Consider the following 15,704-nt stretch of genomic DNA (forward strand, 5'->3'; position numbering starts at 1 on the left):
GGTCTAAGGTCAAGGTCTCACTTACAGGCCAAAGGCAAGATACAAGAATGACTTTGTCCGGAGCATATCTTCTTCATGCATGGAGGGATTTTGATATAACTTGGCACAAATGTTCACCACCACGAGATGGAGTGTCATGCTCAAGAACCAGGTCCCTAGGTCTAAGGTCAAGGTAACACTTAGAGGTCAAAGGATACAAGAATGAAAACTTTGTCCGGAGCATTTTTTCTTCATGCATAGAGGGATCTGATATAACTTGGCACAAATGTTCACCACCACAAGATGGAGTGTCATGCGCAAGAACCAGGTCCCTAGGTCTAAGGTCAAGGTCACACTTACAGGCCAAAGGTCAGATACAAGAATGACTTTGTCCAAAGCATTTCTTCTTCATGCATGGAGGGATTTTGATGTAACTTGTCACAATTATACAACATCATGAGACGAAGTGTCATGCGCAGTTCCCTTCTTTAGAATTACTTCCCTTTGTTTTACTATAAATAGCTTATATTGTAACTTTTTCATTACTAGTCGTAGGGAAAAATCGAGACCACTTTTCTGTAGTACAACATGCATGTTATATCCAATTTTGAGGTGTATTTTGACCAATCTTTACCTGGTAAGGATTTTTGTGTGGACTTACAATTTTTTTTTGGATACTTTTTTTTTTTTTAGAGGATAACTTCTCTTAGTTGTTACTATAAATAACTTATATTGTAACTTTTTTATAATTGTAGGGAAACACCAAGACCACTTTTCTGTGGTACAACATAGATGTTACTTTCCAATTTTAGGTGTATTTTAAGGTATCTCTACCTGGTAAGGAGTTTTGTTGTGGACTTAGAAAAACAAAAGAATTACAATGATTACTAAACAACCACAAAATTAAAATTCCATATGCAAATACAGGTGCTAGAGTAAAAACATTTGCTGTGACGGGCGTATATTGTGACATTCTGGCACTCTTGTTTAACATTTGTTTTTAATTTATCATCAAAATTATTTAATCATTATGTCTTTTTTGTTTGTTAATTATATTTCACGAGTTGACATCAGCTTTTTTTATACGTTTAATATCACTTTTATCATGGGATGCTTATAGTCTGTTGCTTCTCGGTAAGATTTTCCAGTAATTTATTTTTTCGTAAACGGTACAGAAAGTCTTAAAGTATACTTGTGGATATGGTGTATACTATATAAACTGGCATTTTCTTCAGCAGTCTTTAAGGTCCTATAGCGACCTCATACTCAAATTTGTTATATTTTCCGGTCATTTTTGATTACTATGAAATCATTATTATTCGTGGGGGATTAATTTTCGTGGATTTCGTGGTTCAGCTGAAACACGAAATTAAGTCCCAACGAAAACATTATGCCAACGATAATGTAAATTGTATTCAATGTCGCTAAAAAGACACCATAGCCGTCCGATCTGGTCCGTAGTTGTGTGCATGCGGCAGTACTGACCTGCAGCTTTCGTGTAGTTTATGGAGGCTCGATCTACGATAAACATAGGTATGCGTCAGAACAAACCGGCTATTTCACTCAGACATTTACCCGTGGATTGTTTACGACATGCTCGTTAAAGTAAAAGTAGATACTGAAAATAGAAGTTTGACGTAGCGTCACGTGCCAACCGCACTATGCTGCGGCTGTTATTTGATATTTTTCGGCCCCGCTCTGCTTTTTATATTTACTGACATGCAGTAAACTACTACATTTGTACTACTTTCGGACTGTTAAAAATTATATATTAATTGCTAGATTTGCGTCCGATGCGTTATTACCCAATTTACATTACACGTTTCTCGGCAGAAAATAACACATGCACAAGTTCAACAGGTCGTAATTTTAGATGCAGACGCGCATTTAACAAAGGCATGTACGGAACTTATTTTTTTAAGATTCTAACCATTTTGGTAGAGAACCACAAGGCAATGCTACATCAAAGGCCTAGGTCTTGTGGTTGTAGACAAGAAGATTTTTAAAGGTTTCTCCTATATATGTCTATGTAAAACCTGGGACCCCCGGGTTGGGGCCTTTTTTCTCTCCTGGGGCACAATTTGAACATTCTTCACAGAGAACTATTCGATGATGTCACAAGCCAAATATCAAGGCTCTACGCCTTGAGGTTTTGGACAAGAAGATTGTTAAAGTTTTCCTTTCGGTTGCCATGGCAACCAGAGTTCTACATGGAATTCAATTCTTTGAAAAATTTTGAAGTGGGGGCCACCGATGGATCATTCCTATGAAGTTTGGTGTAATTCTTCCCAGTGGTTTTCAAGAAGAAGATTTTTTAAGAAAATGTTGACGGACACACGACACACGACGCACGTCGCATGATGGACGATGGGCATTGAGCGGTCACAAAAGCTCATCAAATTATTACCCTGGGGTTAAAAGAGGCCCTGCCCCGGGGGTCTCAAGTTTTACATAGACTTATATAGGAAAAAAACTTTTAAATTCTTCTTGTCTGAAAGTGCAAGGCGTAGGCTTTTGATATTTAGTATGTTACCTTGCCTAGTGCTCCTCTACTAAAATTGTTCAAATTATGCTCCTGGGTTGAAAAGAGGCCCTGCTCTGGGGGTCCGAAGTTTAACATAGACTTATTTAGGGAAAAAAATCTTCTTGTCTGAAAGTTAAAGGCCTAGGCCTTTGATATTTGGTATGTAGCATTGCCTAGTGGACCTCCAACAGGATTGTTCAAATTATGCCCCTGGGTTGAAAAGAGGCCCCGCCCTGGGGGTCATTTGTTATATGATTTATTTAGGAAAAATTACTTCGAAAATTATCAGATCGTATTTCCTAGACTTTTTAAGTATAATTACCTGATGACCCCAAGTGATTAGGGGTCACCTTACTGTGACCTTAACCTACTGACCTACTTTCTTTTCTTTTAAGATACAGCCTTGAAATTTGGATGACATCTATTGTTTTGCACACCGATCTTTAAACTGACTTTCAGTGACCATGAATATGACTTCTTAATATTTTAGCATCAGTTTGCCATTTGAAACATGTGGCTCATATTACTCAGGTGAGCGATTCAGGGTCATCATGACCCTCTTGTATTTTATCAATCGTGTGCAAAAACACATTTTTAGCAACATAAAACCGGTAGATCTATAATAGTTTTTTTTTTTAATTTGCAATACAAAAACTAGTTCTTGTTTGAAACCCGATTAAATGATGAACTTTATATTTGTTTCGATTATGAATGCTAATTGTGCAACACTATTTCCCAAGTGCTACGGTTTTGACACTTTTTAATTGGCGCCGACCTTTCTTATTGAATATTTCACAGTTTCATTAAGGTTTGCAAATTAGGGGCCGTATGATTATAGATAACGCGGTCGTTATTTGGCACATGATAACTCGCTAACCTCCCGCGGCGTAGATTGCAAATTCGGTAACCATGGTAGCGCTGTTTGACAAGTGTATGTTCCACATGTTAGAACAAAATGATACACCTATATCTATTCGTGTGGAAATTATCATTTTGTTTTCAAAAATTGAAAATCGACGAATTTACGTCCCCACGAAACAGCCGTTTTATCCAAAACCACGAAATTTCGTGCCGAAGAAATTAAATGATTTCACAGTATTGAGTACATTCACTTGAACTGTAACAGAATTCCGCTTCTTTATTTTAATAAAACTCTGCTTCGTCCGGTGCTACGTGGTGTTATGGGTGTTGCAAATTTCCCAATATTACATCAGTTAAACCTAGTCTGTTGTTATTTTGCTTGGTTGCATTCTATACTTCCAAAGGATCTCCTTATAGATTTTTATCTTATTCTATTTTGATAAGCGATCAAGCTAACGCAATATCAATCCTCTCCTCTCTTCTATGCAAAATGAAAAAATTATTATCTCTTTTCGATCGCCACCGTTTTCAAAGACAAATCTATTCTGTGCTAATCGTAATTTTATGCACATTTCATATGCACAGGAAACTCGCATTTGTTCTAAAAAAATGTTTAAAACCGACATGGATTCGAACCATGGCTATGTATATTTTGTTATCCAAGTCCATAATTCGGTTGCATAGTTAAGTCCGACGTAAACAGGTAGGACTTTAGGTTTCCGAAGTCAGTCCGTCAAAACAGATGTTACAGTAGTCTTTTATGTGATCGAGATGTGTGTGCCATGTACACTTGCTAGGTAGAAGACCAGCTCGGTGTTTGTGCTCAAGTTCTCCTGGTAATTGTTGCTCGAACATTTGTGGAGGTATCATTACTTTCGAGACAGTTTCCCCTTCTGCTATTCTATGTCTCTTTCTTATTGCATTATTATACGTTGTTTTAACTTTAATGAAATTGCTCGTTAGTTTAGTTCATCATTTTCTTACAATAAACTGCGAATTGCGTTCGACTACCATCCACGTGTATAATATAACGCTCACCAATAATGTTGTCCGCTTTCGGAGAAGAATTTTTTTTATATCTCATAAAATTGTAACTTGTTGTTGTAATTGTACAAATTTATACTATGTTGAAATAAATATATTTTCACTGAGCTAAATTGAACTTACATAAAAACGCTTAGACCTATGGCACCGCGGCCAAGTTTTAAAAACTGTCTGCCTATAACCCATAGATGTCTCAAGGGATCGATAAGCAATTGTCACAGTAGATTTTGACTAAAGGCGGACTTTTGTATTAACCTCTTGTATGTTTATATCTACATCCTACATCATTAATAGGATGATAAGCTGTGAGCCTTTGAGTCTCACAACAGCCGACATAGACATATCACAGTCAATTAAGCGTAATCAGTTATATAAATTGTGGGTAATACAATGTTCCTTGCATGTTTTAGTTTTCTGCTTGTCGGCTTGTTTACTTATCTAGACTATTCGAATAGATAATGATGTACCAAGCTTGTGCAGTTCATATCAGATTAATGTTTGTAGATCCTAATGTGACCCATACGAGACACAAAAAAGAGGACATGTGGGAAAAGATTGTTTACACCTGCATGATACCAAACAAAACGTTTTATCCACGATACCACAATACGAAAAGGCGGCTCAAAGATCTCCAGCAAAGATTTGCCGACTTTGATGCTACCCTTAGATGTAGCTCGGGCACAGCTTTGCAAGAAAGTTTTGGAGGAGATGTGCGCTTCATTATCCTAAGTAGAAAGCCTACGAAAAGTATTGAAACGGTCAGCAATTCTATATCAAAGGCACTGTTTCCAAATGAAGATGCAAAACAAAACTTTATTATGGGAATCAGTTTGCAAAATGTACTGAGAGAAATAAAAACTGAAGCGATAGTATTCGTGCCTAGTCGAATGTCAGAGTTTTTACACAGCAACATCAGCAAGAACAGAGACGTTCAATTCATTATTGTGACAAATGATTTAAAGGAGCGCAAACAACATATTTATTTATTCGAAGGTTACTCAAATGTTAAAGTTTCTCTGGTTGAAGATGTAAAGGAAACAGCAAGTGTAGCGCTGGAAGAAATTATTTTCAAACCAGTGAAGCATACGACCGAAACCTTAGTAAACCTTCTCAAATTCAACGGAAGACAAAACATCCATGAAGGTATGTACGCAACAATAATGGAAGCATGAACGCTAAAATACATCTATATTGATATTTGTTACGTATTTCAGTTAAATGGAGATTTTTAAAGGCCGTTGGTTTTATTTACTTTTTAGCTTTATGTTGCAGCTGTTTAGTTTATATTCTGTGGAAGGAGTTAAACGTACCACATGCGAAATATTTAAAGTTTTCTGCTAAAAGAGGGAACCTGTTTCTTTCAGATCAAAAAAAGAAACGTAGTGAACCAAAGTCGTGCATAGGCACGAACACGTGCAGGATGCGTTTAGCAAGGAAACGTTTATCAGGAAAACTGGAAAAAGAAAAAAGGAAAAGGAAGACAGCCAGGAAGATGACGAAAAGCACACATCTTAAGACAAGTGTAACAGCGCATGGTATTTGTTATGATTTCTCTTTGCGTAATCGGCATTCGTGTGTTAGTACATGTTAAAAAGCGAATTCATCTTGGAATTAAAAAGCTAATACATTTGAGATTATGTATATGTTGAACCAGATTCTATTAGTTCACTGAAGTACCTGTATGAACGACATTCATATAAACTTACTTGTATTATTTTGTATTCAGCAGGAAAAAAATTGCTATGATATCAGCTCGGACACTTTTGCAATTTTTTGAAAGCATGACAGGGGATGTTTGTTTGGTGGGTTTAACAACATTTCAGGTATTAAATGGCGGTGACTTTACCTGAACAGTGCTTTAACTGACTTTTTCTCCACACCAAATAGATATTGATAATTTCTCCATTTGGCTCTGATATAAAGACCGAATGAAGTCAGACACGATGTCTTAAGATGCCAAATCGTCAAGGATAACAAAGTTGCTCCCGGGGATCGAACACGAAACCGATTGATTTTCATAATCACGTGCTTTATCAACTGATTAGCTTCAACTGAGATAATCAGATGCATTCAGTTTTTAAGACTTATATTAAATGTAGAAGCCCTACTTTTCGCCGTCTATGAGTTGCACCACCATTTTAACTAGCAAGATATCTTTACGGAATAATACAACTGTATATAATTCTGTGTATTTCACTAATAATTCGACTTTACCATTCATTAATAATTTAGCTTTTCTTTACAAGAAATTCCTTTAAATGAAGTAATATCTACACATGAGAATAAATTATTGAGTATTAGAATCATTGTACAAGGATGTAAGTAGTTAGTTTTGTTCCCTTCATGTTTTAAGTAAACTGTTTTTACATTAAGCAAACAAACGGGAACATAATTCACGTTCTTTATATATAATAAAATTTGTGAAAAAGATATTATCGACAATACGATTGTAACACAGATAATCATTCTGTCAATTAAATATATCTCAAAATTGCATTATATAATATTTGTTTTGTTTTTGGTGTTTAGCTAAACAATGTAGAATCTATTAATAGATGTCTGTGTAAAGGTATGAAAGAACTTACAAGAAAAATCAGACATTCAATATCAGTTAAATATCTAGAATGATATATTAACAGTGTTGATATCATTGTATATAAAATCAGGGAAAACGAAGAACAGGGGTGCAAGAAACAGAAGAAAAGAACTGTTAGTAAGCCTGGATTGTGTTAAGAGATCCAAACAAGTAGAACCAAAGGAGTACATAACAAGAAGTAAACTAAAAGCTTCTAATACCAAAGGTGAACAATCAATAAACATTTGATTTTCCCAATGATACATTATGAAGCTTCTATACTTGTCTTAAACACGGATAACAAAATTAAATCAATTATGATAAAATAAATATTAACATAGTACAAATGTCAGAAGTATGTACTGATAAGAGAAAGCGTACTAACTGATGATTGATATCATTTACAGTAGTTACTCTGTTACGATCTTTGATGAAAGTGGTACATTCTGGTTATTACTTTTAGATGTAACTTAAGAGCTGTAAATGCATTTATTTTGCTTTTCCTCTAGTGTTTGAAGAAAAGATACAAAAGCATAGAGATTCGCTCGAACGTCTCCTTGGTGAAATATTAGGAATGTATGACAGAAGTAAAGTACCAGAAAACGAAAGACCAGTGACCAATGAAAGTCTTGAGCAAAATGTAAGTGATGAGGTATGTATCAAATCAATTAAACTAATTTAGAATTAATTTAAAGATACCATATATATAGTAATAATTATTCTTATACACAAAGCGCCAAACATCCCTGCATAAATCGGTAATAATATTGTAACATAGAAAACCGTTCTCTCAAACTGCATTATGAAAATTCTTAGAACGTCGCTTATTCTTCAGGTTGCAGATAAACTGTACGCAATCGATGCGTCTGTGAAAAGTTGCGGATATCGATTTGAAACGCTTCAAGTCTTTGTCGATGATACCTGCAATGACGAAATAAAAAACAAAGTAAGAGACGTCTTAAGAAAGAATAAAATAATGAATTATGACATAGTGCCCTCAATTGGGTCTTTTAAACCATTATATAAAGTAGGCGCCAAGGTCCAACCAAACCAAGACCGAAAGAGTTATGGAACTGTTGGTGGTTTCGCAAAGAAAAACCAGAAAGGCCTGGTTGCCTTAGTGTCTAGACATGTTGCTATTCATTCCTCTGACAGTAGTGTCCTTCTTCGAAATGAGCATATGAAGATTCGGGCAAAAATTATACCTGAAACATTACCACCACAAGATTCACATGATAATATACTTGACATCTCGGCAGTTGAGATACAGCCCACTGATAAAGAAAAATGTGATACAAGATTTAAAACTGAAGATGGGGATTTAACGTCTGGAAAAGAAAGTAGCTATGAAACCAGACAACTTCGCAGTAGACACGTACATCTCTGGGGTGGTACAACATCACCAGGTTTGGGAATTGTAACCATGCCGAATATTCGTGACAGAGATAGAGATAATACTTTTATCATTGTAGAAGACAGACAAAATGCAGATGAATCATTTTGTAAAGAAGGTGACAGTGGTTCCATGGTATGTGCGGATGATATTGACGGTGAAGGTGTTGAAGTGATCTCAATGCTTATCGGTGAAGATAATGATCATCGAGGCAAATATGCTACATTTAGAATAGACAAAGGTTTAGATCAATTAAAAAGGCAAACCAAGGATGACTTTCAGTTATGTAAGGACTGAAATGGGATACTGACATGAGTCTTGAGTATATGCATGGAGTCTAATTGGGTTTTCACTTATTACTCCGTCTTGAATTAAACAGTCCATATGACATTGAAGTTCACCAGACGGGTACCAGTACTAAATATCCTCCCTGAATATTTTCAGCCGACACAAAAGCTTTTGATTTAGCCCTGATTTTTATATCAAAATATAGTGAAGAAATAAATCCGACTCGCTGTCTATTTTCCAGTCAGTTCGCAACCGAAATATGGAAAATACTTCTATTCAAAATATTCTTCTCAGGTTTCATGCACTAGCGTTCAAAAGGTCTACCTAGTCATGTTGGGTTTTATGGAAACAATCGTGCTGAATCCCTTTTATTACCACAATCTAATTTGAAATTACCATGTACTGATTTAAGGCAAAATATCAACAAATATATTTTATCTAAATGTCAATCGTCATGGAAGAATACTTCGTTCAATAAACTTCATGATATTAAACCTACTTTAGTTGAATGGCACCAAGGGAACAGATCTGTTCGCAGGTAGGAAGTGTTCTTTCTCGTTGTCGAATAGGTCTTGCCCGTTTGACTCATTATTATCTACCGAACAAAGAAGAACAACCTGTGTGGACTTTGCTCCACGGCGTAGTTTATACTATGACGTTCAATCTTTGAAAGTTGTTTGAAAAAGTTTCAGTCGGTAATATTGTGTCCTTTTCAAAGCAGATAGGCATCAATCACAAAATCTGAACTTCATATATTTTTATTCACATGATTTGCAATATTATTGTTTGCCACTGATTTATTAACCCTTTATATGTATATGCATTTTTACATAAATGTTTTAAGACGTGCTTTACAAACTACTTTTAACCCTTATATGTTTGTACGTTATTTTTACATAATTGTTTTTAGAGACGCTTACAATTTACATTCTCAAAACATGGCATTTTTGTGTCGATTAGCCGTAAAATCTAACTTGCTCATTCACTCACCCACTCACTTATCATGAGCATTTCTTTGCCAAGCCTATTATAATTGATCTTTTTTCATTTGGAACCCCGTCTAAGGTTCGTTTTTTTTCCATTGCATTACATATCTGAACGGACATGTAATAAACATTTTTGAACATATAGAAATATAACAACGTCGGCCTTTCATAGTGGTTAGTATAAAAATACAATGATGGGTTAGTAATAACATAAAAACACACAAAAAAAAAGATTGAATACGTGAGTAGACTACCGTGGTGTGGTGTGTATTATGTATTAAAGTAAGAATAGGAAACATTTACAATCGTTACTAAAAATCTCAAGACTGTCGTACGGAACGCTGTACTTTTTTTAAGTTTTAATCTGTTTATCAGTTTTTGTTTGAAATTAGTAGTATCTTGTTTGATGCAATATTTCTTAGAAGAAAGTTAAATAAAAGTTTTGGAATTGTTGTTTTTACAGTAAGTGAAGACATTTTTGAATGTATCTGTCAGACCTGATTTTCCGGAAAGAATGATTTCCATTTAATATGATATTTTGTTTTACGGCGAATGCCGTTACAAGAACGAATTCGTGACCTTGACCGACCCATGCCACGTGACTTCAGTTTGCAAATCAAACTACTTGATAACGCATTATATATAATTTATCAAAATGAAAGATTTATGCAACACTCTGCCTGATTGGATGTGAGTGTCAATTTGTTTTACTCTGCTGATTGTGCTACGCTGAGTGAAATGTAGACAAAGCGGTTATCCTAACCGACGCTGTTCACAGTTTTAAAGCTAACTTTCGCTCAGTATATTTAGCAAGAATATTAATATATCTCAAAATGATAAGTAAGTTTAATAAGTGTGATCAAAACCTGTTCAAATACCAACATATATCAAATTAAAGAAAGAGCTGAATACGTTCTGCATATCACATGAATAAGGGTGTGATAAGAGTCTTCTATGTAGAGAAGTGCTTTTTAAAAGATTTTCCTTTTTACAATTGTCGTCTTTATATGAAAAGGTTTCTTGCTTTTGTGACTTATTCAGATTGCATATTAAAATGAGTACTTGTTTGCTTTGATATATTTGTTATAAATTATTTAACTGATTTATTATATATGAATATTTTTCTTTAGTGTGGTATGCAAATATTGAACTCAGTTGAAATCTGTTTTATTATGTATATGCTACATAATGACTGAATCTCATTACATTGAAATGAAGGTACGCTGCATACAGTTTATCTACGTGATATGACTACGGTCAAACTTTGCTTATGAAACAGAAATATTGAAATAATTACAGTTGTATGTGTCCCTTGACCTTCACTTTTTTATAGGTGTGACGTCATTGTCCTAAGATTCATAAATAGCGAATATGCATTTGTTAAAGCGGGATCAGTTGTCCTATTTTAAGGGCCTCTTAAGCTAAAAATAAAAAGTCCTTTAATTGATTTTTTCTCATGTATTCTCATCAAACTTGATTTGTAGCATCTTTATTAGGCCCGCAGCCAACTTTGTTCAGTTGGGACATTTGACCCCATTTAGGGGCTGCTAGAGCTAAAACTAGAAATGCCTTTAGACAGCGTCTCATGAACAGCTTGATGGATCTTTGTCATACTTGGTCTGGAGCATCATTATAAGGTCCTCTTCCAAATTTATTTATATAGGAACTTGGGCCCTATTAGGGAACATTATAGCTAAAAGTAGATATGCCTTTCTTCGCATTAACCACTAAAATGTAATGGATTTTTATCAAACTTGGTGTGTAACAATATCGTAAGGTTTCCTGCTATTTTGTTACAAATGGGGATATGGACAAATTTAGCTAAAAATATAAACACTTTTAATGACCTCTTCTCATGAACCGCTTGATGAATCTTCATCAAACTACAGCAGCTGTAATTATTCGTCTAAGGACAAACGAAACAAAATTGCAACCCTACGAAACCTTTGTGAAAAATCAAAAGAGAACCATTTAAATTGTTAAAGTGCGGTGTTTAGTTTTGCATTTGAAAAATGTTAGATGAAAGATGAATGTTAGATGAAAATTTCATCAACTTCTTTCCTTATTAGAATTCGCCGACCATCTTTTTTAAAGATATATCTTGTTACATCTGGTAGTTTTTGTTTTTTCTAAATTTTTGAAAATGTTTTGTTTTCAAGCAATAGGATTAAGGCGTTTCTCATAATTCATTGTTTATTTTATCTGGTGATACGCTTATAGATTTTGTTGTTTTCCTTCCAATTTTAAATTGATGCAATAAATCTAATATAGTTTAGAAATTCGGAGTAAGGTATATAATATTCCGTTGTCAATATATCAAGTGTCTTGAATTGTTTAGTTTCATGAAATAAGGTTATTTTTTTAAGAATGTATTATCCAATTTTAATTTTTTAATATATTTTTTTTATTTAGATTACATTTGAATAAAACCTCTTATAGATTTCCCAATTTTTTGTTTGCTATTTCTTTCCACATTCCATTTTATTTTTTATCCTTTTTATCAAGCAAGCTTTAATAGAATTTAGGTATATTGGAATGTCTACCATGTTTATGTCTCACAGTCATATTCTTATATTAATATATCTCTTTAAAGATTATTTCTCTTTGAATTCCAAATAAATTCATAACTCTGTGATTATTTTATCTGATGGGTTTGAAAATATTGAAGTCGGGTATTTGGGAAGGATTAAAAATTTTAGTATTGAAACATTTCATCTCGTTGTTAAGCGTTTAAATTTCCAAAATAAAAATATAGGGAGATAAAGGACATCTTTGAAAAACTCCTCGATTTATGTTCAATATATCTAATAAAAATTGTACAAAACATAGCTTTATGCAACTTGAAACTTTTATTTTTTTATTAAACGCCTATTTTTACGTAAAACATATTCAATGGCGTTTTACAAACACATATAAAATCTACGTCTAAAAATTAAGACATTTTAAAGATGTATGAAATAAATGAGCATAAATATCGTTGTGAATAACTATTTAGTAAGTATCAAACAAAAGATCAGGCATCAGATAAGATAAATAAAATATTAGAATATTAAGATACAGTAAGCTGTTTTGTTAGTAAGTAAGTAAAAGTGAGTTATTGTGACATGTCCATATGTTATTTCAAACAATTGTACTTTTGTATTTGTGTTAAAATTGTTCATATTCGAATGTATTTACACAGTAAATATCATCCAGTTCATGTTGCCAAGATATCTTCAAAATCACAGTCACAGGCTCTAAAGGGGGCAAAGTAATTTCTAAAATAATGAGTTTTCAACTTCTTTTTGAAAACATCTAATGTGTCTGAGTTCCTTATTTCGATGGCTTCATTTTTAATGGCTTAAAACCCATAAAAGTGTAATTCTAAAAAAAATGTAATGAGTTTGTCAAGCGGAATATATCTCTAAACCAATATCATTTTACTGATTTAAGATAACACTTTACTTTAAAAATAAAGGGATTGCTTTTGAAACTTTTATGTACGTGTGTGGAAAAACACCTAGTTTTATGCCATATTATGATAATTTTCTGAGTCAAGAAAACCCTCGTATGGCTTTCTGAAACCGTTACATTAAGACCTGAAAGTTGTTTTTATTTAAATTTCAAATACGGTTAATGACGTTTAAATTTTTGCTTAGTGATAAGTATTATAATTTCAAAAATTATGTGTTTTATTTTTATTGTTCATTAAATTTGATAAAACTCCTTCATTTTAATTATATGCTAAAATTGACTGATCAGCTTTTAGTCAAGTTGCGGAATTGATTAAAGCTTCAACAACTGATCATTTAAACATACAATGTATATTGTAACAACCTTCAGTTGTTATTTATATATTTTTACAATACGACCAACATTCTACTACTATAAACTTATAAGGCCTAAAGAATGGTGATTCACGTGTTGGACGTTGATAGACAGAACATTTTGATAGACATTTGAAAGAACTGAGAGACTTGGAAAATTTTCTTGAAATCAAGTTCCATTGGAAAAACAGTTTAGTCCATAGTCACGTTATCATTATATTACAATTCAGTCACTCTTTAGTTTAATGTTAGACTGATATATGCATGATTTCTTCAGAATTCTTGAAAAATATTTTGAGATTTAACGCGGAATATTTCACTTCCGGGTGTCTATTACGCTGAATTTTCCAACAAATTTACAGAATTCTACAGTTAATCTGAAGTAAGCATTATTTCAAGCTTTTTAAGTAAGGTTTGTACCATCATTTTATCGATTTAACTTTTACTGTTATGTATATTATAGGCTGTTTTCAGGTCGATTCTGGTCAAAACTTGAGAGAGCACCATATTTTGAAATGTCTTTTGCTCACTTCATTCCCTTCTACCTGATAAAATAAGCAGTTTTACTAACCTTAACATGCATGGATAAATTCCTTATAATCCATAGTATCCATTTGTTTCATGATTTATATGTTCAAGTATTTCATCACAAAAGATATTTTAAGTAGGAAATGTCTTTCAAGGTGGCGACATTCTGATAGATCTGAGAGATGCTACTTGTAACGGATCTTTTCATTGGTCGACATTTTTAGATCGTATTATTTCATCAGTGTTAGACTTTTCTTGCCAGACGTTTTCTCTATAAATCAGTGATTCACTGGAAAAATCTTAAACTTCAGCAATAAAACTGGAACTACCCTTTGAAAACGCGACTAGTAAATCTTGGTCGTACAATATGGTATGCCTGATAACTTTATACTACTTAAAGGAAATGTAGTATTACTTAATACCGTTACGAAAAGAATCAACAGTTATTTTAATAGTAACGAATATCTGATTACTAAGAACTGTTTAACGTCAGAAATATTAATTGTTGATGTATTGTTATTGACTATTGAAATCAGTTAGAAAGTTTATTAATAATATCTTGCAATCTATTTCTCATTACAGTCATGAACTTAAAACCGGTTGATTTTAATTTATTCCGCCGGCCATTACTGATTTACCACCTAAGGGTGTTACAAGTGGTGTTATTCCAGTGAGATTACCTTATAGGAACCCACACGGCTAATAAAGAATTATCGCGTACTACTTACAAAATAATGGCATAATATTCTGAAGATATGTAAACAAAAGTGTCAAAGTACTAGAAGAATAATGTAAACAATAATAAAAACAAACAGTATCACAGTATGAACTTATCACAGGGCTTATAAATAACAATAGAATAAATACATAAACAGGGACATAGATAAATAAATGAACAAACAAAAGCTCGTCGAACACGAAATGCCCCCCTTGATGCATTCAGTAATTGCACAAGGAACAGAAATTATATGCTCACTGGAAACAAAAGTTCTACCATTCTGGTTTAATCTGACCTTGACCTTTAACCTATTAACCTAACAAGAGATTACAGAGTGATCTTGGTGCCATCCACTGAGCCATGTTTGAATGTTCCAAATTTCAAGACTAACTCAAGGTCAAAATCAAGGTCAAATTTTATTTCGATACAAAACAATGTTTATGTGGTCCAAATTAGAAAGCTGTGGCTTGAGAAATGTGAAAGCAGGTCACTAGATCAATTTCAAGGTCAAAGTTCATTTCGGTAGACAGAACTATGCATGTGCTTCAAATTTGGAGGCTGTAGCTTGAGAAATGTGAAAGTAGGTAATAGGTAAAAATCAATGTCAAATTTCAATTCAGAACACAAAAATATGCATGCGGTCCAAATTTGAAGCCTGTAGCTTCAGAAATGTGAAAGTAGGTCACTAGGTCAATCTCAAGATCAAAGTTCATTTCGGTACACATCTCTATGCATGTGGTTCAAATTTGAGGGCTGTAGCTTGAGAAATGTGAAAGTAGGTCACTAGGTCAAAATCAGGGTCAAATTTTATTTCGGAACACCAAACTATGCAAGTGGCCCAGATTTGAAGCCTGTACCTTAAGAAATGTGAAAGTAGGTCACTAGGTCAATCTCAAGATAAAAGTTCATTTCAGTACACAGAATTATGCTTGTGGTTCAAATTTGAAGGCTGTAGCTTGAGAAATGTGAAAGTAGGTCACTAGGTCAAAATAAAGGTCATAT

General features: G+C 33.7%; 1 protein-coding gene across 1 annotated transcript; it reads left to right on the forward strand.

Moving 5' to 3' along the window:
* The first annotated feature begins 4,487 nt into the window (after positions 1–4,487).
* On the forward strand, positions 4,488–13,219 carry LOC128557892 (uncharacterized). Its single transcript, XM_053546509.1, has 5 exons — positions 4,488–5,551; positions 5,773–5,943; positions 7,075–7,209; positions 7,493–7,635; positions 7,819–13,219. The coding sequence occupies exons 1-5, from the start codon at positions 4,867–4,869 to the stop codon at positions 8,671–8,673; spliced, it is 1,989 nt and encodes a 662-aa protein (XP_053402484.1). The 5' UTR covers positions 4,488–4,866; the 3' UTR covers positions 8,674–13,219.
* The last annotated feature ends 2,485 nt before the right edge of the window (positions 13,220–15,704 follow it).

Source organism: Mercenaria mercenaria, chromosome 6, assembly GCF_021730395.1.
Source record: "Mercenaria mercenaria strain notata chromosome 6, MADL_Memer_1, whole genome shotgun sequence".
NCBI classification, from domain to species: domain Eukaryota; kingdom Metazoa; phylum Mollusca; class Bivalvia; order Venerida; family Veneridae; genus Mercenaria; species Mercenaria mercenaria.